The 22,087-nt window shown below is 34.0% G+C and overlaps 1 protein-coding gene across 5 annotated transcripts in view; it reads left to right on the top strand.

Moving 5' to 3' along the window:
• Positions 1-22,087, top strand: part of LOC118184380 (uncharacterized) — a 139,953-nt gene that overhangs the window by 73,301 nt on the left and 44,565 nt on the right. For all 5 annotated transcript variants that reach the window (XM_035354047.2, XM_035354044.2, XM_035354048.2 and 2 more), the window contains exon 5: positions 4,025-4,309. In XM_035354047.2, coding sequence (XP_035209938.2) covers positions 4,025-4,309 — 285 coding nt within the window. The remainder of the gene's footprint in view (positions 1-4,024; positions 4,310-22,087) is intronic.

Genomic DNA, 22,087 nt, shown 5'->3' with positions numbered 1-22,087 from the left:
TTCACTAACCTCTCTGTCACATTCTTCATGTCTTTATCCATTTTTTGCAGCAATTCCACTTTTTGTTTGATGGACATCAAAACATACTTTCATTTTGTACGATCCTTTGGGAGCTCCAGATTCGGAAATTCTATTTGACATAATCGAAAGTTCAAGTTTACTTTTATAGTATTGCTCTTACAGTCTGCAAAAAATAATAAGCCGGATCCAATTCGAAAATTAAGGAACAACGCAATCATCAACATTAACTGAAATAGATAATTAGATAATTTTAGCTTATACCGTTCGTTATACATAAAACCCGCATGCGAAAACGTATTCTGCGCTTGTGCACACGCAAATGCGCAGTCGTAAGAGGTCTTACGTTCACGCATAAACGCCTATGAGCATGTGTCAACGTGGCGCATACGCAGAAAGTTTTTAGCTTTGAGGTTCTGATTATAGATCATTCCGGATTATGGGTGTCCGAATTAACGACTTTTGACTGTATATGGAATTCCATGATTTTTCTCTTTACATTATTTCATGGTGTAACAAGAATACAGGTAATTTTCCATTAGAAAGTCATGTATGAAAGCTTCACTTTTGAGGCTGAGAGTCCTGAATTTCTTTCCTATAATACACTCATTTCCAAGAGTTAAGCACGAAGATGTAAAATGCAAAAAAATCAACAAATTCTGCTTTGATTGACACAAAATTCGGCAGGAAAGTAGCATATATATTTATGCATAAAACAAAATCAATAATTATATACAGAAATGAAAACAATATTAAATTTTTGTAAGTTATCAGATAATAACATACTGGAGACTTAAACAGAATTATGTATAAAGTGAAAACAAACAGCATAAAATGAAAAAAAAAAAGGACATTAATAGGGTATGTGATTCCCCCCTCATCTGTATACAAAGTTTACACCTTGTGACCATGCTTTCAATTAGGTGGTCAACCACTGCAGAATTAAGCAATCGCCATTCATCTTGTAGAGCAGTTTCCAGTTCAATAAGAGTGGCTGGAGGTGGGAAACATGAAGATACAGCACGGCCGAGAGCATCCCAAAGATTTTCAATGGAATTAAGGTCGGACGAATATGCTGGCCACGCCATATGCGCAATCTCTTCACTCTCCAGGTAGTCATCGGCAATGTCAGCTCTATTGGGGTCATGCGTTATCGTCGATTAAAACAAAAGTATTGCCAACTGCTGCAGCGTACAATCTCACAATGGGTTCTAGGACTTCGTCTTAATACCGAACAGCTGTCAAAGAACCGCGTTTAAAGATATGCAGGTCGGTGCGGTATCCTAATGAAATTCCTGCTTACACCATAATGCTTCCGCCTCAGAATGCGTGATGTTTGGTGATGTTTTGGGACTGATTGTGTGTTTGTTGTTCACGCCATATCCTTATATGCTTCTCATCTAGCTCCAGAGCAAATCTTGACTCATCAGTAAACATGATGTTGCCCTAGTCAGACACATTCCCATTGACATGTTCCCGGCACCACTGTAATCGTGCCCCTCTGTATTGGACAGATAGAGGAACACAAACTCGAGGTACCCAGGTGTACAGTCCACTCATATGTAATCTTCAGCGTACAGTAGCTGCAGATATCGCCTTACCAATGGACGCTGTAACCATAGATGTCACACGTGTGGAGGTCGCTCTGCGATTCCACTTGGCTACAATAACAATATATTGATCTTCCGCGGGGATTGTAACCCTTGGGCAACCTGTTACGGGCCTTCAGACAACTATCTGTGTGGTTTGGAATTGTTTCCATAACTGTGAAATTACAGAATGATGAACGCCGAAGAAAAGAGCAACATCTGTGATCGACTGTCCTGCTTCAATGCGCCCCACAGCACGGCAGTGCTCAGAATGTTCCATTCGTCTTCTGGAAGTCATAGAAACAAATTGTATGGAAGTTTTAAACACCTTCTATCAGCACTTACAATCAACTTCTATAACCCTTCATAAAGCTGGCTTCTTATAAGACTGCCTTTTTTGAATATTTCTTGACATGAAAGCACGACTGGCTGTTACGTAACATATTTGCATACTTCCATCTGCCTTTGCAGCGAATTACATCCTCATCAATTCTGATTGGCTTCCATAAATTAGCATTTTACTCTCTGTGCTTAGCTTTTGGAAGTGAGTGTAAATAACTGAATCTTGTATTTTGTATCAAATTATTTTATAAAGAAATTTGACTAGACACGTCTTTTGAAAGATGTTGCTTAAAGAGGATTTACGTGTAGTGATTTTCTAGTCAAAGTTACTTTTATTCTTCTAGATTTCTTTCACAAGCTAGTTCAGTAAGATCAGTGATAAGGTGCATCAAGCTTTTTAAAATTCATTTTTCCGTTTGTGCAGTGTATTAAATTAAACCAATTTGTTAGAGATGACTTTTGTGACTGATTTATAACTTTTGTGTGTAAGGGAATAATTTTTTGGTGTATGTCAAATACTTTTACTACCACTTCCTTACCTCTCTCAAAATGGAAAAGTCTATTTTATTTTTTAAAATGGAAAAAGAATGCTTACGTACCAAGTTATGATTTCTTTAAAATTGTAAATGCTTCAAGTAGTAGTATATTGATGTTCCATCTGTAATGTTATTGAACAGTTTAATTATTTTGAAGTAAAAGCATTCTGCATCTTGCAAAATATTCATAATTGCAGCATCTTCATTTCACATACTGTAGATTTAAAACCTGAAGAGGTGGTTCAAGCAATGGCTTAATCACAGTCTGTAAAATATTAAGCTTCATTCTGTGTGTAATTTTTTAGTTTTGGTGCACGCATATTCTTGTATTTTTCTCTACGTATATTAAAAATATCTCTCAGGAATTTCTCCATAAAAGCAATCGTTTCCCAGTAGATTGCTGTCAAGTGCTGTGCTATTATTTATCGCTCAGTCAGTAAACCCTAAATAGACAAGTAAATAAATAAAAGTAATAATAACTATAGTTCAGTTTTTGAGAAGCTAAACTGAATTTTTTTTTTTTCAACTGTATCTAGAAGCATGCATATAAGACATATTTTCATTTGTTATGAGTTTCCTAAAGCTTTAAATTGTGATTGCCACCTCATAGTAACTGTAACTCTAGATATATTTAAACAAATAATTAAAGTAAACAAATTATACATTTCTTAGAATATGTTAAACTAAAATCATAATTATTGTATTAAATATATATTATTAATTTTATAAGTAACATGCATAATTAAATAAAATTTTATTACATTATAGTCTTTAATCATAAGGATATGAATACAAGAAAAAATTTATTTATGTTTTATTGCACTTTCCTGTTTTGTATACATAATATACAGCAGTCAATAGTTGGATAATATTATGGTTACCTTTTGCTTTCAATATGGTCATGTATTGTATTATACTGTTCCACTTGAATCACTCATGTTAGTTAATAGTCACATTTGCTGAGAAGTACTCCAACTGCTCAGGAATAAAATTACTTTTCTCTGCGTAGTTCTGATTAGAGCCCTACTAAAAAAATATTACAGATGTCTTTCCTTTTATCATAAAAGATAAAGACAATTTATCAAATAGCATCATAATTCACATGCAAAAAAATAATTATTCAACCCAGAGATTCAAGTTGTAAAGCCAGTGCTTGAAGATGTCCATTCAAAACTGCAGTTTTCAGGTTGAAACTGGAGAGTGAGCATTGTAGTTGTAAACTATTCAAATACACCAAATAATAATCATTGTATTCTGTAATATTTATGTAACTTTCAAAGGTAGTAATTATCTCCTTTGCTTTTAAAACGTTTTATGTGTCGAGGATTCTTAGTTATTGAACTGAGGGAAATTTTGTGTTTTCTACCAACCTCTTCCTTGTGTAATAGAATGCTTATTTTTGCTACTTATTTGTAGTAAATGTTTGTACCTAATATATCATATTTTCACCATTAATTGATGTCCCACGCTTTTTGATTAATTATTGTCATTATGCAGTGTTATTTCAAATCAAGTTTTTATGTTTGCATATATTTATAGCTTCTTGCTGAATTAGAGGAAGAAAAGCGTAAGCATGCTCAAGATACTGCTCAAGGTGATGATGTGACTTATTTACTTGAAAAAGAGCGTGAACGCTTGCATCAAGAAAATGAATTTGAAAGGCAACAAAATAGGTGTATGGAAAAAGATATAAAATGTTTAACTGAGACATTAGAGCAAGAGAGATTAAGACAGAAACAAATGGTTTTATTACTTCTAGCAGAGCGGAAAAGATTAATATATCGTTATGCTGAAGAAAAGCAAAAATGTGACAGATTATCTCAGGTAAAAATGAAGTTTAATATATTTTTAGTTATTTGCCAGTGTCTTATATGCATTTTTAATATTGACAGGAAAAGTTGCTTCATAATTAGAAGATTTGATCAGATTTCCCCCCAAAATATTCTTTTTGTAATTTTAATTTACTCTGAAGTGTTAAATAAATTGATGGGCCCTGTGTAAGCACCTATTTAACCTTCTGTTATGCACATATGTTTATGTTGCATGATTAGGCATGTGGATGACAGGTGTCACTTACCTATTAAAATGTATTTAGAATAACGGTAATCATTTTCAAATGATGATTCTGTTGTTTATTTGACAAAATGTTAATTGCAAGTTGTACACAATCAACACACAGTGTTGCAAACTTGTGGCAAAAATCACTTAATTACACCTGTCACCCATGAGTGTGATTGGCATTATTGCTGAAGAGCCAATCACACTCTGGCTCTGGCACGTAGTGTGGGGTGATGTCTCAGATGCCAGTTACACGCTGGCACGGGAAAAGCAATATTTCAATGTTTATTTTCAAGTTCAATCGGCAGTATGTTTTGAATATATATGCTGGTATTGCAGTGACATGAAGGTTATAAACTAGTTGTAAATGTATGTGGTTTAGAATGAAAACAAAGTTTCTTGCAAACATCATACACGAATAACATTTTACAATATACGGGGTAGTTCAAAACTATATGTTAAAAATGTAATGGCAGGTAGAGGGGACCTAAATAAGCAGATTTAATATAGGAATGTGTGTGTGGTAATGCCGTGTTGAGCTGGTAGAGAGCATTGGTGAGTGTGGCGTATAAATGAGCCGCGCCAGCTGGATTCTTCATTCCCCTCTCGGATCTCAAGCAGCATGCATAGTTACACCAATGCGGAGCTTGCCAACATGCATTTCATGTATGGAATTGCACAAGGAAATGAATTAGATGCTCAAAGAATGTACAGAGAGATTTTACCTAAACTTTTGGTGGATGTTCCTCCAGCTATTCGCAGATGAATGTGGTTCGAGCAAGATGGAGCCCCAGCTCATTTCAGTCGAAACATCAGGAATCACCGGAACGCTGTCTATGGCCAGCATTTGATAGGATGGGGCAGACCAATTCCCTTGCCACCGCATTCTCCTGGTTGAACCTGCTTGGATTTCTTCTTTTGGGGTCATGTATGAGAATCACCTCACATCTGCAGAAAATCTTGTTGCTCGCTTGTCTGTTGCTACTGGACATGTGCTCGACATACCTGTTGTCTTCTCTAATATATGCCGATCCATACACTGCCTCTAACAATATATATGCTGTTGGTTGCTGCACTTTCAAGCACCTATTGTAAATTGTTAATATATATATATATATATATATATATATATTTTTCAATTTCTGTGATTCATACTGCTTTGTGTGCTAGCACTTTAATGCTGTATTATCGCACACACGTTCCTATACGAAATATGCTTATTCTGGTCCCTTCTACCTGCCATTACATTTTTGACATATAGTTTTGAACCATCCTGTATATTTTGCAATAATATCATTATAACTATCTTATAATAAATTCATTTGTAGTTTATATATTTGTTTGTGATATAGTTTCATACAAAAATAATGTGTATTATTACTCACTTTGATTCATTGCTCCAGCATGTAATGCTGCTTTGCAGAAATGACTATCTCTAGTGCAGATCATGCGCTAGCGTGTAGTCATAAAACTATGCTTAAAGGCTTAGCAATCAATGTTGTATCTTTTATTACCTGTTTCAAATCATATTTCTTATTAAAAAAAGTAAGTTGGCATATGTGTACAATATATTTCTGTGACACAGCATTAACTAGCAACACAACCTCTCATGACCAGCAGCGAAAGTGTTAATCTAGAGTTGATACAACTTTACCGTCCAAAAACTTTATACAAAACAATTTGTGTACCTACATGTATTGACTTGTGGTTATCTAGTTATCAACAGGTGGTAATTATAAATAAGAAAAGGAAATGGGATTTAGTAGACTTTCTACAACCCGTACAGAAGATATAAGTATAGTTCATTCATATCTAGAAATCGCTGTTTGCTGTAAATTGCATTTGCAAATGTGTAAGAGTATACTGATACTGCATAAGTGGTTAATGACCTCCATCACCTAAGGTGTATTATGCCCAGAAACTACTTTTTCAATATCTTACCAGGGTTGCCACGCTACCTGGAAAACTTGGAGAACCGGGAAAAGTCAGGGAATTCAAAAATTGACCAAAATATTCAAGGAAAAGTCAGGGAATTTAAGTATTTTGTCAAAATCTGGAAAAGTCAGGGAAGTTCATACAACGATCCCGCCAAAAAAAGCGATTTTTGCGCCGATTCCAGTGCCAGGTTCCGTCGCCAAATCCCTTGGCAAATTTTCCCTCCGCATTCTAGCGGCGTAATAGCATTTTACTTGTATGGAACCTTTTCTTCTTTACATAGACGTTCTTTGGTTAGATAATAATGGGATTTGGCGACATCTTGATGCGCAGTAAACGGGTCATTTTGGTCTTGGCGACAATTTTCGAAATTGTGCCAAAGCCTTACCGTATACTAGAATTTTACCGCAAAATCTTTTTAAACCTTTTTTTTTTTTCTTTTTAATAAATACCTTGCCACTTTGCAGTAAAATAAAAAAATAGTAATCAGTCATCTAGGCTAGCCATGTAATATAACTATATTCCCTAAAATATCATTGATTATTCTAATTCAATTTTTAAGTAATTATTTTTATGTTATTCATATAATTTAATGTTGCTTCTTCCCTCTAAATTTATTTATTATTAGTAAATAATATTTCCAAATTTCAGGAAATTTTCTCTGGCATAATCCTGAAATTAATTATAGCAGTATGATGACATACCATCACGAAATTTAATGCACATATTTTTCCTTATGTATGCTGCGAAATAAATATAAAATACCTCAATTTATTAAAATAGATTTCTTTCTTTCGTTTAGCTGCAGAATGTCTGCAAAAAAAGCCTTATTGTATTCCAGATTGGGAAGATTCTAATCTCAATCTTCAGTGGAGAAAACAACAACTATTATAATTATATTTGTGTTTTCAAGTGTTAAGGTGCCTTTTAAGAACATACCTCATGCAAATTAAATTTACCTAAAATCTAACCTAACTATTTAGCATTGCGTTGTGATTTATAAGGACCGGATTAGCCTCGTGTTAAACTGGTGATGATCATGAGTAATAATTAAATAAAACATACATTTGTTATCCAATATATATATCTTAAATTTTATTAAGTTTCTTAAGTGGAAAACTAAACAAAATTATCAAACAAAGTATACCAAGAATAATTAAGAATAAATGTCCTCTGGGATTTATTGAATAATTAAGTGAATTTGCTACACAATACAAGTAATACCATAATTAATTTACCTCTTAGCACAGCCAACGTACATTACGCGGATAGACTGGAATTTTCTTGAAACACACCTGGAAAAGTCAGAGAATTTCATTCTCCTGTTTGTGTGGCAACCCTGTCTTACTCTGTGTCACTTAGTCCTGTCTTTGTTCATTGGACAGTCAACCCCTGCAGTGCTGGTATCCAGGTACCTGTTATGAGTTACTTGTTCAGTGTTCTTTGCATTGTGTTGGCTTTTGTAGCTAAGACTTGGCTTCTCTTTTTACTGAGAGTAATGAATCTAACTAGATACCTCACCTGAATTGATTCCTGTGGAGTATGTATGAGACCTTGTAGAGCTAACTGGGACATGCACAAAACTTCTTACCATCCTACCTGTTTGCATTTTAGACTTTTGTTTGAGAAGCATATCTTGTAATAGGACTACTGAAGTCCTAATGTCATAACTTTTGGTACTATTTTAGATCATTACTTAAGTTATATGTTAAAATGAGCATTTCATAATTTTTTCCCTTTAGTTTACATGGAAATATGTAAAATAGATTGCTTACTTGAGGAATAATTTTGAAATATGCTATTTAAATTATTCCAAAGTTTTAATTGATGAAATACATTAATAAACTAAAATGAATAATAAAAAAATAAAAATAAAAAAAAGACTTTTAAATAAGAAGTAACAATATCTTTCTCAGGAAATAGAAGGCTGACACTCGGGGAGCTCACTTTCTGACAAAATGTCCATATGAGAATCAGTAGAAATATCACTCTCTAATTCTTTAGGAAATGAATCATCGTTCTCATCCATGTCACTAATTCGCTTATTTACTATACGAGTACTTCCTTCCTCTGATAAATAATGCTTTCTCGCAATGATAAATTGAAGTCAAGGCTTTCTGAAATAAAAAGGGAAAAAAGGATTCGAAGGGATATCAGAAATGTGAATGTTTATATCACATGGCAAGTTAGAGGCAAGCTCTCTTTGTTTACATTATGTTTTGCCTTCTCCTCCGCAACAGATGACACCAATGTTATGCAGAATATGATCAAAGTGATGGTTAGGATCCTAAAACTATATTTTATTCAAAAGTAATGGACACAGGACACCATTAAGTGGACTTTAAAGCATGTTTCAGCTTAAAATGCGTGTATGCATCATCTGTCCTTCATTAATTCTCCAGTGATGCATGGGTGGGATGCCCGGATGTGAAAGACGTTTGCGGGGAATGCATGTATGGGATGCAAGTTCTGAAGGGTTTAAATACAGTTAAGTAAAATCATTAAATTTTATATTCGTGTTAAGTAATTATTTTGATAAAATCAGAATATTTACATGCTCCTGCAACTTAAAGCAACTACACGGCCTGGAGTCCCAGCTGAAACCCCCCATGTTAAGCAAGAAGTGGTAGTCCAGCCAGAAAGCCACTTTGAAGATGATCAAACTCTGCTTGCCAGGTATCCAGGTCCCACATTGGATAACAGCAGTCTTTGATAAGTTTCTCCGTAGCCTGATCACCAGAACTGGGCCTGATGGATCACCACTCTGTTTCCAGACATTAAGCTGGGTGTAACTCTATTTGTCTGAAAATCTGCCTGGTTGTCATGATTTGCTTCCTACCAGTACTACTGCCCTGCACTGTGAATTTACAGAATACAAATCTAACAACCAGCCACAGTGCTGCTGTTGATATCCCAGATTGGAGTCATAACAACCACCAGACCTGGGAAGGTTTGGAATAATGCCCTTTCTCCACGAGGATCTCAGGAACTGCCTGACTTGTGTTTTTTGTATCCCCAGGGGCTGTCAAGATGCTCATCCTAGCCAGTGCAATAAATGACTGCTGAGGCGATAGTTTAATCAAAGAAGATTTATATTTATTTTTAAAAATTCAAGGCTGTTAGAGTTTGGAAATCTTAAGTAAAAAAATAAATATATGTTGACACTTATATTAAAGATAGATTGAGCCTGCCAATTCTTGTATAGCTCTTTATTTAGATGTATAAAGCACTTAATAACTTTTGTAAAATGTCAGAATTGGGTGAAAAAGTGGCAGACGACTGCCATGTATTATATAGAAACTGAGATTATCAGCTATAATGTAGTTGCAGTTAATTATGTTCTTTTTTTTTTTTTTTTTTTTTTTTTTTTTGTCTTTTTTTTTAAATCTAGGAGGACTACTTGTAATCCATGGACCACAGTTTGAGAAACACCACTCTAATCAGTTTGTAAACTTTATATTCCCATTTTGTATACTTTTTCGAGTTTTTTTTCTTTTCAAATTGTTGCATAGTATTTGCTGGGAGACAACCTGAATCCATTGATTAATTTACTGTGACATCATTGAAATAGCCTAGAGTGCATCCAAGAGGTAGGCCCACACTGTTATCCTAAAGGACAGTTGACACAAACAGCCAAGCCTTATGTATAAATCAGACCTGCATCCTCCATATATAATGCTTCAGAATATTTTTAAATGTGGACTGTTATGTGCAAATACTGCTTAACCCGTTAACACCCAAATTATTTTAAAATAAGAATATTTGAAAAATAATTTTTAATTAGATTTCATGTATCATAAATAAAGTAATTATGAAGTTTTATTCAATTTACATAATTAGCAGTCCAGATAATAGGTGATCTACAAATAGATCGTTGGGCGCTTCTGGTAATAAAAGAACAAGTAAATGCCCTCTGATCTTATATTTAAAAAATGATTAATGTAGTTTAAAAAATATGAATTTTTTGCAAAATTAAAACCAACTAAAAAGAGTTTTAAAAAAAAGTTTTTTTTACTCATCTAAACTTCCTTAGTTATATTTTTATTGAGCAAATTTCTAATATTTAAGTGTGATATAGCGGAAAACATTTCACACAAAGTGTTACATCGCATTTTGTACAAAACGTAGTAGAACTTCCCTTACATTTTTTTAAATTGGCATCTTCTTTCATTTCATCTTCTTTGGTTTCGTCTTTAACCTTTGGTCTTTTCTATCTAAACGTACAGAGCTTATCTTTTTGGTCTCGATGACATCACCAAATGTCTTCCCATGCTTTTCTTCGAGTTTGTTCCCAGTTTAAGGTACGCAACCATGATATGTCTTCGGGTGTCTTTTATACTTTTTTCCACCACTTGTGTTCCAAGTGGTTCATTTGAAGTTTCAGGAGTACCGTTGATTCCGGTTGATCAGACCACATCGGGAAGCGATTGTTTTGATCTTAATAACCGGCTGGTCCGATTATACGAACATTCCCTATGTTGTAAGACAGGACATGCTTTATGTAGCAAACAGTAAATGTACATGTAAATCATGTACTAAAATGTAATTATGACCTTTATGGCACGGTACACACATATGGCAAACATACATGTACAAACAAGAATTGCAGTCTTTATGTCATGTATAGATTTCCATCGAGACAACCAACTGTCCGTAGCTTTAAAGTCATCATGGCTCAGCTTTTTAGCAAGTTCTGCTTTGCATTTTAATATTGGGCCGCTTACTCGCACAGCTCATCCAGTAACAATGGCAAACCATTCATTAAGGGCCTCATCGACATCTGGATCCTTGCCTTCACACTTCCGTTTTTTGGAAGTTCCGCCTCGTCCTTCACATTTTGTCCATTTTTCTCGCAGCTGATTCTCTTGTTTTATCAAGCGTGAAATTGTAGTCTTTGCGAATCCGGTAATTTCCACCAACCAACGCTGACTAGTGTTTCATGGTTGTTGCTTGATCTTATCCAGGAAACTAATGTCAAGTCCAGTCTTGAAGTTTCAGCTAACGTCAAGTCCCATCACAGCATTTTGGCAGTGGAGACAAGACACACGTACAGTTCACAGACTAAAGTGGTCTGGAGAAACCTTGGTGTTTCGGGTTCAAGATGTTGAGGTCAAGAGGGATATAAAATGCTCACCATTCAAAATTTTGGCACTAAAATCATCCCAAAAAGGTTAGGAAATGATAGCTTTCTCATGTAAACTTTAATCATGATTGACAGACGGGAATTCACTCTATTGTTCATTTCCTCGAAACTCAGAGGCGCAGGTCAAAGAAAATCGTGTGCGTGTTTACCTCCCACCAGTTTTGCTTTTGTCGTGCACTTTAAGGAATTCCTGACCTTTGATAAAGCATTTTCCTGGGGAGCAGCAACTACAGAACTTCCCATATGTCGCAGACCGCCTGTACATCTGCTGTACACGGTCGACTTGTGGCTTCTGTTCCTTATTCGCTCTCATGTTTTTGGTCCAAGTAAGTGAATAATATTAGGCTTATGTACATAGGATTTGTTTTGGTTCTTTAGGATTTGGTCCGAAAAAACAGCTGGTCCGATTATCCGGTGGTCCAATTAACCGGACTCGACTGTATTGTCAAAATTCTCCACGCCACAGTATAAGTCAAAATTTTAACAGTAGCCCTTTACTGCACACATGGCCCATGATTTATAGCAAAACCATATAGGATTGCCTTTAAGAAATTGTTTGAAAAAATGATGACCGTAATATCTAATCATCATTTCATCAACAGACAAAAATTTATCGAAAATTTCAAATCTTTCAAAACTGTGATTTATATGTGTGATTAATTTTCTTATTTTGAATGCTTTGTCAGATTTTTGCATTGCTGCTTAATTAGTTTTGGCAAAATAAATTACAGATTTAATTACTAAATTTTTATTTAGATACATTGCATTTTTTACTATCGGTACCATGAGACCTTCCTCTGACCAGTAATCACATTAAGTATGGTAGCCAGAGAAAATCAAAAAACCAATAAAACTCTTCAACTCAACAATTGTAACTGAAAACTCTGGCTTATTTTTCCACATTTTCGCATACCTTTCTATTTTATTTATTACACATTCATAAACTTCGCGAGTTAAAAATTCTTCAAGCGTTTCAAGTGGTTTCACATTTTCTAAAATATTTGAAATACTCTCAAGATTTCTACCAGACAAATTACCTTCTTTGTTAAAAGCAAAAGTAGGCATGTAGATGGCAGTTGTTCCGTATTGTTAAATCCAAAATCATTTATGTTTTTACAGATGGAGTGATCATTTCACAATCATCAATGCATGCTTGGTCAGTTAACTCGTCCACCTCAGGCAGTAAAGCAATTATATCTGACTCAATCTCCGTAGAAAATATATATTTAATGCTTCTTCGCAGTGTGAAACACTTTGTAGAGACATTAGGATTTTTTGAAGTCGGAGTGATGCAACCGCCTTCGCCGGGAATCGAACCACAGACCTCTGGAATATCGGCCCAGTGTGCCACTGTTACACCACGAAGGCACGCTAGGGAAGTGGGAGAAATACCTTATATACTCCCCTTTTTAAAGAGTGACTAGTGTTTTAGGGGACCTAGTTGCCAAATCCTGGGTGCGGAGAATCATCATCCACAACCTTTTTATCAATAGTTCGGGCGCCACTTGTAGAGAGATTAGGATTTTTAGAAGCCGGAGTGATGAAAAATATGCAAACACCTTTGTCGGGAATCGAACCACGGACCTCTGGAATACCGGCCCAGCGTGCTACCGTTACACCACGAAGGCACGCTAGGGTAGTGGGAGAAATACCTTATAACTTTATGCCTGGACATTTAGGAAAAAATGAAAAGAGGGGGAAAACAGTATTAGTTACCACTAAAGCCCATCGATCTATTTATAGATCAGCATGTTAAAGCTAAAATTTTAATTATAAGAACAGTTATTTTTCTGATCTAAGTAATGCAGAACAATTAAAGAGGTACTGAAAATTTAGAACACGTAAGAAAAGTATAACTTACTTTTAATTTTATTCCTGTTTGATACAAAATCAAAAGCTGTGCTGTGAAGTATCACTTGGCTAACTTCAGATGTTATCTGCCGGACTGTTCTGGAAAAGAATGTTTCAAAGCGGCTTTGGGGGTATGTCCACATGTGTAAGAAAATCAGCTAGTGACAAAAAGAAGTGATTAAAAGATATTGTTCTCAATGGTCATTCTAAAAGTAGTGTTCTATAAATTCCTATTCTATAAGTTCCTATTCCCAGTGATCTATTTATAGATCACTGGAATAGGAACTTATAGTGATCTATAAATAGATCACTGGGCAGTAACAGGTTAATTTTTCTTATGTAAATTAGCATTTTTAATTTTTGTTCATTTTTGTGTCAGTCTCCATAACACTGTTGCTCAAGTGATATTTTGATAGATCGATTTTTGCATTTGCCTGTACCAAATTATTAGTATGTTAGCAAAGGTTAGATGTAATTTTCTGAAATTTGCGTGTATTTATGTCATTCAAGGACTATGTAACAATTGTATTTATATATTGTAGTATTTGTTATTATTTGCTTCAAATAAATAAATCAAAGAGGAATATATTGCTGCTATTTTTATTGTTTATATTTGACAAGGAATTCACCAAAACTTTATTAAAAAGCTCTCTGTGTGGGAACTAGTGTCTGAAAGTACAGTCATATTGCAACTAATCAAAAGTATGCCTGATGGTACTGTCTACCTGCACAAGAATATAAAAGATATATTGGTTTCTTTTAAATAAAAATAAAGTATTGAGCTTTTTTTTAATTTTATTTATTGTTTACAAAAATTAAAACATTGATGATTTTGAGTATCTGATTAATGAGATCTATTATTTCTTGGAACACTTTGCTAACAATGTTAAATTTGTTTTTACTGTTCTTTTGGAGATAAGCACTGAATTTTTTACAAACTTCAGAAATAAAATAAACATAATTGCTTTCATTTATCCAGATTTCTCCCATTGTAGTGATGGCAACTGCACTTAATTTTTTAATTGATATTCTAATGACCTAATGGATAAATTATTATGTTAGGATCAGTATTTGTTATAGGAGGAATCAAATAAGGGTAGAGAAGATGTTACTATTTTACAGATTTGTGATTATGTAATGCAAATGTTTAATTCTTTGGACTATGTTGGAGCAAAGCTCAAGAAGACTATTTGCCTTTAAGGGAGAATTCCTTTCATAGAAATTTATCTAAAAGACAGTGTCTCATATTTATGCTATCCATAAAAATAATTAGGTACTAATGTATTGCCATTGCAATGAAACTGACTGCTTCAAAACTTCGTATCTTCTTCAGCCTATTTATTAGCTTTCAAGATGAAATTTCACGACTTTTGTTAAAGTTACTCAAATATGTAACATGCCTAAACGAATCATGCTTTTGTTTCAGAGTCCAAGGATTATCCATTTTCATATGCAGAACATGATGCATCAAGTACTTAATTATTTATAATGATAAAATATTGCAATATGCAAGAATGCATTGAAGTTGAAAGCCATAGGTAGTTGGAGAACAATGAGTAGTCTATGCCATTAGTCAAACTTTTTTTTTTTTCTTTTACTATGTGGAGGGTATGGAATTGGATCTGTTGAATGAAAAATGGAGATTACTCCTTTTTCATAGAACAGTGTCACTAGATTGATTTTATGAAATAATGGAGTTTCTTAGTTTTTACTTTAAAATGCAGCAGTCACATCATTTGCAAATTGGTATATTTAACATTCTGTGACACATGGAATAACTTTATTGAGAAGTGCACAGATTGTTTTAAGCTTGGAGCAAATCACTGCATTGATAGACAATTGTTTCCAACAAAATCTCACAGCAGATCATCATGGTATAATAGCTAATATACATAGCAAAATAATAGCAAAGAAACCGAGAACTGTGATATAAAATGTGGGTTAGATGATGACATAAATGCAAAATACTTGCTAAAGGTTTTCTGTATGCAGGAAAATGCAAGCTGTGTCCAAAAAATGTTTTCTAAGAAATGTTTTTCAGAGAACGCAATCATAAAGCTTTCAAATCCCTTTTTTTAAAAAAAATATTGGAACTGATAATTTCTGTACTCCTTAGACTTCCAAAAAAATTTAAAATCAAAGGTAAATAGCCTAGTTACATTAACGTAGGTAAAATATTCAAAATCTGTTCTGCACACAAGAAGTATAAAATATGGCGACTCAGTTTGGATGATATATCAAGCAAAAGGTATAAGGTATTTCTCCCACTTTCCTAGCGTGCCTTCATGGTGTAACGGTAGCACGCTGGACCGGTATTCCAAAGGTCTGTGGTTCGATTCCCGGCGATGGCGGTTGGACATTTTTCATTTTTTCTGCTTCCAATTAACCTACTGACTCTACAAGTGGCGCCCGAACTAAAAGGGTTGTGCACGATGATTCTCCCCACCCAGGATTTGGCGACTAGGTCCCCTAAAACCCTAGTTGCCCTTTAAAAAGGGGAGTATATAAGGTATTTCTCCCACTTCCCTAGCGTGCCTTTGTGGTGTAACGGTAGCACGCTGGGCCAGTATTCCAGAGGTCCGTGGTTCGATTCCCGGCGAAGGTGGTTGCATGTTTTGATTAAAAGTACTTTCTATTTAGGTGTATAAATAAAGAGAATATGAAGCAATTTTCAGAGAAAGTACCACTATAAAGTGCTACAAATGCATAGGCTAAGTGACCAAAATATATTTGGTAAAAGCTGTAGATAGCTCTTATCTAGACTGTATCAGGAATGGTATAATACATTGGATTTTGATGCATAAGTTGTATACAGAGTAGAACTTCTGGTACAAACCTTATGTAAAGACTTATAGAGGAATGTCAAAAGGGAAGTAAGTGCTATATGTTAAAGCAGAAATATGCAGAGAAGAATTGTAGTCAAAAATGTTATCAGTGCTTTAAGATGAAGATTCTTATTAGGGATATCTGGCAAGAACAAAATGCCAGATATCTCTAATAAGAATCAGAATCTTGTATGTGTCAATTTATTTGATATTCTAATGCTAATGTACATACTGTATAAAGTATTTTCTTCCTCCTTTCTGCATGCCTTTGTGGTGTAACGGTAGCACACTCGGCACATATTTGAGAGGTCCAGGTTCAAGTCCTGGTGAACGCATCACACATTTTTCATGTCTGCAGCTTCAAAATAACCTTATGACTCTACAACTGTTGTGAGGATAATCAGAGTAATATACCATATATTGATGTAAAACAAAATTAAATACACTCAAAAGGCGTTAATTGGAACACCCATAATCCAGACCTCAAAGCTAAAAACTTTCTGCGCATGCGTCGTGACCCATGCACATAGGCGTTTACGCGTGCACGTGAGACCTTTACGGCTGCGAATATACATGTGCGCATGCGCATAATACGTTTACGCATGCACGTTTAATGTATAACGGACGGTATGAGCTAAGCTAAAATTATCTAATTCAGTTAATGTTGCAGATTGCATTGTTCCTTAATCTTCGAATTGGATCCGGCTTATTATTTTTTACAGACTGTTAGAGCAAATTTATAAAAGTAAGCTTGAACTTTCGATTATGCCAAATAGAATTTCCGATATATATTTACTAATATGTAAAGGATCTAAAGCGAAAGTATGCTTCGAAATCCGAAATCTGTTTATCAATTTCACGCTGCTCGGCAGGGGTAACACACGGCGCACAATGAATTGGAAGTTGATCTGTCAGCACTATCCTCATCTTCAGGGCAAGTGTTTTTTTTTTATTTGGCTTATAATTTCTAACTAAATGTAGTATTTCATCTCGATGTATTCCGTCTTTGATATGATTTAAATCAAATTCCTGGTCAACTATAAATATCACGAGTACACATCAAATAGTTTTCTGGTTGCAATTTTCTAATATCGACTATGCGTAATGTATGCTTTACGCATGCACGCATTAGAAGAAATGTTTAATAAAGTAAACAAATAAATATTAAGCGTTTTTCTTTTTGTAAATTTTGATGCCCTTTAGATCATAATTGCTCTTTATTTCATAAATTACGGTTTCATATTTTTAATTTTATAATTTCTGCATGCCATCTTACCAGATTTAAACTGATAATCTATAATCCGGAATCGCCGAAGTCCCGACGAGTCCGTATTAACGACTTTTGACAGTACATGTATGTACTGATTAAACATTAACTGAATCTTCAAAGAAAGTTCTGCTGTTGTCTACAGTAGACAAAGACATTTCAGATCAAACAAAATTTAATTAAAAAAAATATGCTGAAAATCATTAGGGGTAGGGGAATGAAATTTGCTAAAATTTAAGTTTCATTAATTCAATGATAGCTTGATAAAATTTATTTTATCCAAAGAAACACTTCATAGTTCTGGAACTTTCCATAAAAATACTCATGCAGCTCTTCACAGTATCACAGAGTACAATTGGTAGTTACACAAAATATACAAAAATACATAAATTGTATACAAAGTGGAATTTCAGGTTAAACCTCATGTAAAGTCTGATAGAAGAACATCAAAATGGAAGTCAATGGTATATACCAAAGCAGAAATATGTACAGAAGAATTGTAGTCAAAAGTGTTATCGGTGCTTTAAGATGAAGTGCAAGAAAAAAAAAGTGAGATTTCTCTGATAAGTGTGAGAATCCTGCATGTGAGAAATACATGTGTTAAGTTACTTGACACTCTAATGCTTTCCTAGGTAATCGAAATTTTTTCTGCCATTGTGGGTACATTTTCTATTTAGAATTCTTTATTATGTATTACTTATTGACTCTTATTTTAAAGCTTTAATAAAAGTTTCTGAGGTGATACTTTTGAAACATAAAGGTATGCTAATACTTTATTAATATATTTTAATGAAGTGTTTCATTAATGGGGAATATTAGTCATTTATTGAAAGAATTTACTCAGCATTTTATGTTGTCCATAAATTTTATAATCCATGAGGTGTGTAACTGCAAAAACTGCAGTTCTTTTGGCTAATATTTCATAGACTAAACTAATTTAGAGAATAGTAATGTGTTTTAAAAGTTTTAATAAAATATTTTTAAATAATTATTTTTTAAGTGTGTGTTAATGTGTAGTCTATATTCATGCTTTATACAGGGTGTACGATAAATGTTGTGACAAACTTCTAGGGCAGGTAGGGCACATCATAAGGATTAAGAATTGCATAAGAACACATGCCCAGAAACATCACTGTATGCCACCAGGGGGTGCTCTACTGGAGAGTGCTAGTGGAAAGTGAGGATTGCCTCATTCAAGCAGTAGGCACCATACGAAGAGCATGGAACGCTACACGAATGGAGAGCTTGCAGACATGCACATAGTGTATGGAATAGCTGAGGGTAATAGACGAGCCGCTGCACGCATTTATCGAGAACACTTCCCCGACAACCATCAACCACATCACAGTTTGTTTGCACTTCTGCATCAAAATTTGTGTGACTATGGGTCCTTAAGAATTGGCAGGACAAGTGAGGGGCAGGCCACGATCGACTCGCTCGATCGTTAGGGAAGAAAATGTGTTGGATACAGTGGAGAGTAATCCAAGGACCAGCATACATGCCATTGCCTCTCAATTTAGAATGTGTCATACCAGTATCCAGCATGTCTTGAATGCCAAGTCCTTCCACGCCTTTCATCTCCAAAGGGTTCAGTTACTGCTCCCCGATGACTATCCTGAACGTGTGTGTTTCGCACAGTGGATTCTGCAAGAAAGTGCTTGTGATGCCCAAGTTATGTGCTGTTCCAGAGTTCGTACAGTCCTTAAGAGTCCTTAAAAGTCCTTAAGTTTTTTGGAATCGATTTTTGTTCCTTAAAAGTCCTTAATTTCGGCAAAAATTGTCAGAAGGTCCTTAATTTTAATCGTCTGAAATTTCTATCTGTTTTTACGACTGCCATTTTGAGTGTGAATTAAAATTTTGGAGTAATATTTTTGGTGATTTGCTGACAAATATGGTTATCTTTTGAATGGTTACATGAGTTATAATTTTTTCTTAATGGTGGGATACTTGAGTTTCTGAGCAAGAAGTGAAAAAGCATTTCGAAATTATTTCATTTTTTTTAATAAAGAGTTGTTAAACAACTTTTTGCTTTTGGAGATGTCAATTCTTTAATTAAACCGTTCTAAATTTGGCGACTAATCAACCTTTTGGCGATTTTAAGATCTGTTTCTATAGTTCGGTTTCAGTTTATTAGATTATGGCAAGGCACTTGAGGGCTATCTGCCTTAAGGGAGGGATGCCTTCGTGGAGCCACACAAAAACCACGAAAACGCCCATGCAGCCAAACCGTTTGCAGGATTCGAACCTCGGACCGAATTACCAGTGTTCAGCGGCGTTACCGCTCAGCCGCTGGTGGACCCCTGTTTCTATAGAAAGTTTTTAATTCCGAGATCTAGGAATTTTTCGGCAGTTTTTTTTTTTTTTTATAGAACATTGTAACATTGATAAATTTCATTTAAATGATGGTAATATTTTTGAATTATATTTATGAGATAAGATTAAGATAAAGGATTTTCATTTTTGGTGTGATATTATAAAGTTTCATTTCGGCCATTTATTATATGTGGAAAATAAGCAAGGTATAATGCTATAAAGCACCATTTACAAAACAGTTCTTAGCAAAAGCAAACTAGCTATGTAAGTAATTAAAAATGTATTTTAAATATTTTTATGGTAAGAGTTTTCCCCATGTAATTGTCTCAGAATATTCAGAATTCTCAAAATATACATCAGTTTTCTCCAGAGCTTAAAATGCACCTGAGCCCTGCTCCGGTACTTCTTAATTTTGGAGATGAATCATAATTCTTCTCGGAGCCCTAAATAAGAAAGCTGTGACACTCCTTTTTTGTACCTGAACAAAATTTCAGTAGAAATTTGATATCGAAAATTTTATTTTTAGTAATAAAATTATATTAAAAATCGCTTATTAAATTTTAATTTGTCTCTTCATATTTTAAATTTTTATTTAAACTATTTAATTTATTTAAGCATTAATTATTGAATTATTTTAATAATTAATATTTAATTTTCTAATTATAGTGATTTTATCCATTTTTATTTATTTTTGTACCTCTTTCCTGACATTGTTCCACGGGGCTCCAGCACATCTAATTTCAGAAATTAAGCCCTGTTTTTCTCTATAAAATTAATTTTAGACTTTTTTCTTCCGATTTTTTTTCCCAAAAATATTTCTTGCTTAATGCTGTTACAAAATTGATAGGGGTAATTTTTTTTTAGGATTTTAGACATTGCAGCTTGAAAAGTTTAGAAAGATATGAAGGCAAGATTTATAGACCCATGATTCTAGCAGATTCCAGAAAAATGTGACAAAATGAAAAATGTCTCCATAGTATTAACACGTAATTTCTTACTTTTTGGAGAATGTCTGGAAGAACAATAGAAACATTATAGTTGAATGTTTTACTTTTGATACTAGAGTCTTTTTCTTGATATTTTAATCTTCTCTTTACTTTCTCTACTTTTTATTAGACACAAACATGGAAAATATCAAAAATGCTTCTTATTATATGGATAGGCATTATACAAAGGAATTCTTTTATTAGTAAAGATATTGAAAACTGACAATTTAAAAGATACATCTAATATATCTTAATGCATCATACACAGGTCTGGCACTAGACATTTTCCCATCTGATGCATTCTCTGTGGATCTTAAATTCTGCTGCCTGGTGCCTTTCTAAATTCTGCTTCCAATGCCTGTTCTAAATTCTAAAAGTTTTGCCATTTCTAGGCTTTATTGCTCAGTGTGTCACTAAATTCTAAAAATTATGCCACATCAGTTGTCTAACTGAAGCTTACCATATATATTTCATATTTCTTCTGAATGTTCATATTACTAAAGAAATAAAATTAGCAGCTTTTTCTATACATTCTAAATGCATTTAGTTTATTTAGAATATCAGAAATCTTTAATTAAATCCAAAAACTCTAAAATGAAAAGGAAATGTGCAAGAAAGAAACTGACTACATAAAAAAAAAAACAAAATTATTCTTCAAAGATATGTACAGTTATTATTATGTAAATTACCCAATTGTTTACAATTTCAACCTTTACTATAATTTCCCATTTCCATTTTCTCACCAGAATGCAAATAAATCACTTAGACAGTTTTTTAACCGAGATTTTTGGAGTGTAAGACAAGAGTACGTTTCTGACCTCCACTTGCTCCCTGCATTAGTTCTTACCAGCTCTGATAATTTGGAATTATTCGTCTTGGATTACCATTGCCAATATTTGAGTTTGTTATGATGATTGAGTTCTTGAGCCAGCCTAAAATGAAATTAAATTGTATAGTCTTTGACCACTAATCCATATTTTTAGTTTGAATATGACTTTTCTTGTTTCATTACATCACTACAAGCTGTAATTGATTTTGTAAGCATTAGAATATGCCTTTATTTCTGAAGTTCTTTTTAAATAAGAATCTTAAACCTTTTTCGGATATTGTAGTTACTTTCAGACATAGCGATAATTTGCTTTCTATCTTTTGATGTGTTTAGGACTATTTAACTTTTACCAGATCAAATAAACCCTCATAGGTACATTGTGGACAGGTTAGGAG

The sequence above is a fragment of the Stegodyphus dumicola genome, chromosome X2 (genome assembly GCF_044657685.1).
Source record: "Stegodyphus dumicola isolate Sdum_Otavi_A_Nest chromosome X2, ASM4465768v1".
NCBI lineage: Eukaryota > Metazoa > Arthropoda > Arachnida > Araneae > Eresidae > Stegodyphus > Stegodyphus dumicola.
Note: the sequence above shows the minus strand (reverse complement) of the source record. Positions and strands in the feature narration are given on the sequence as shown.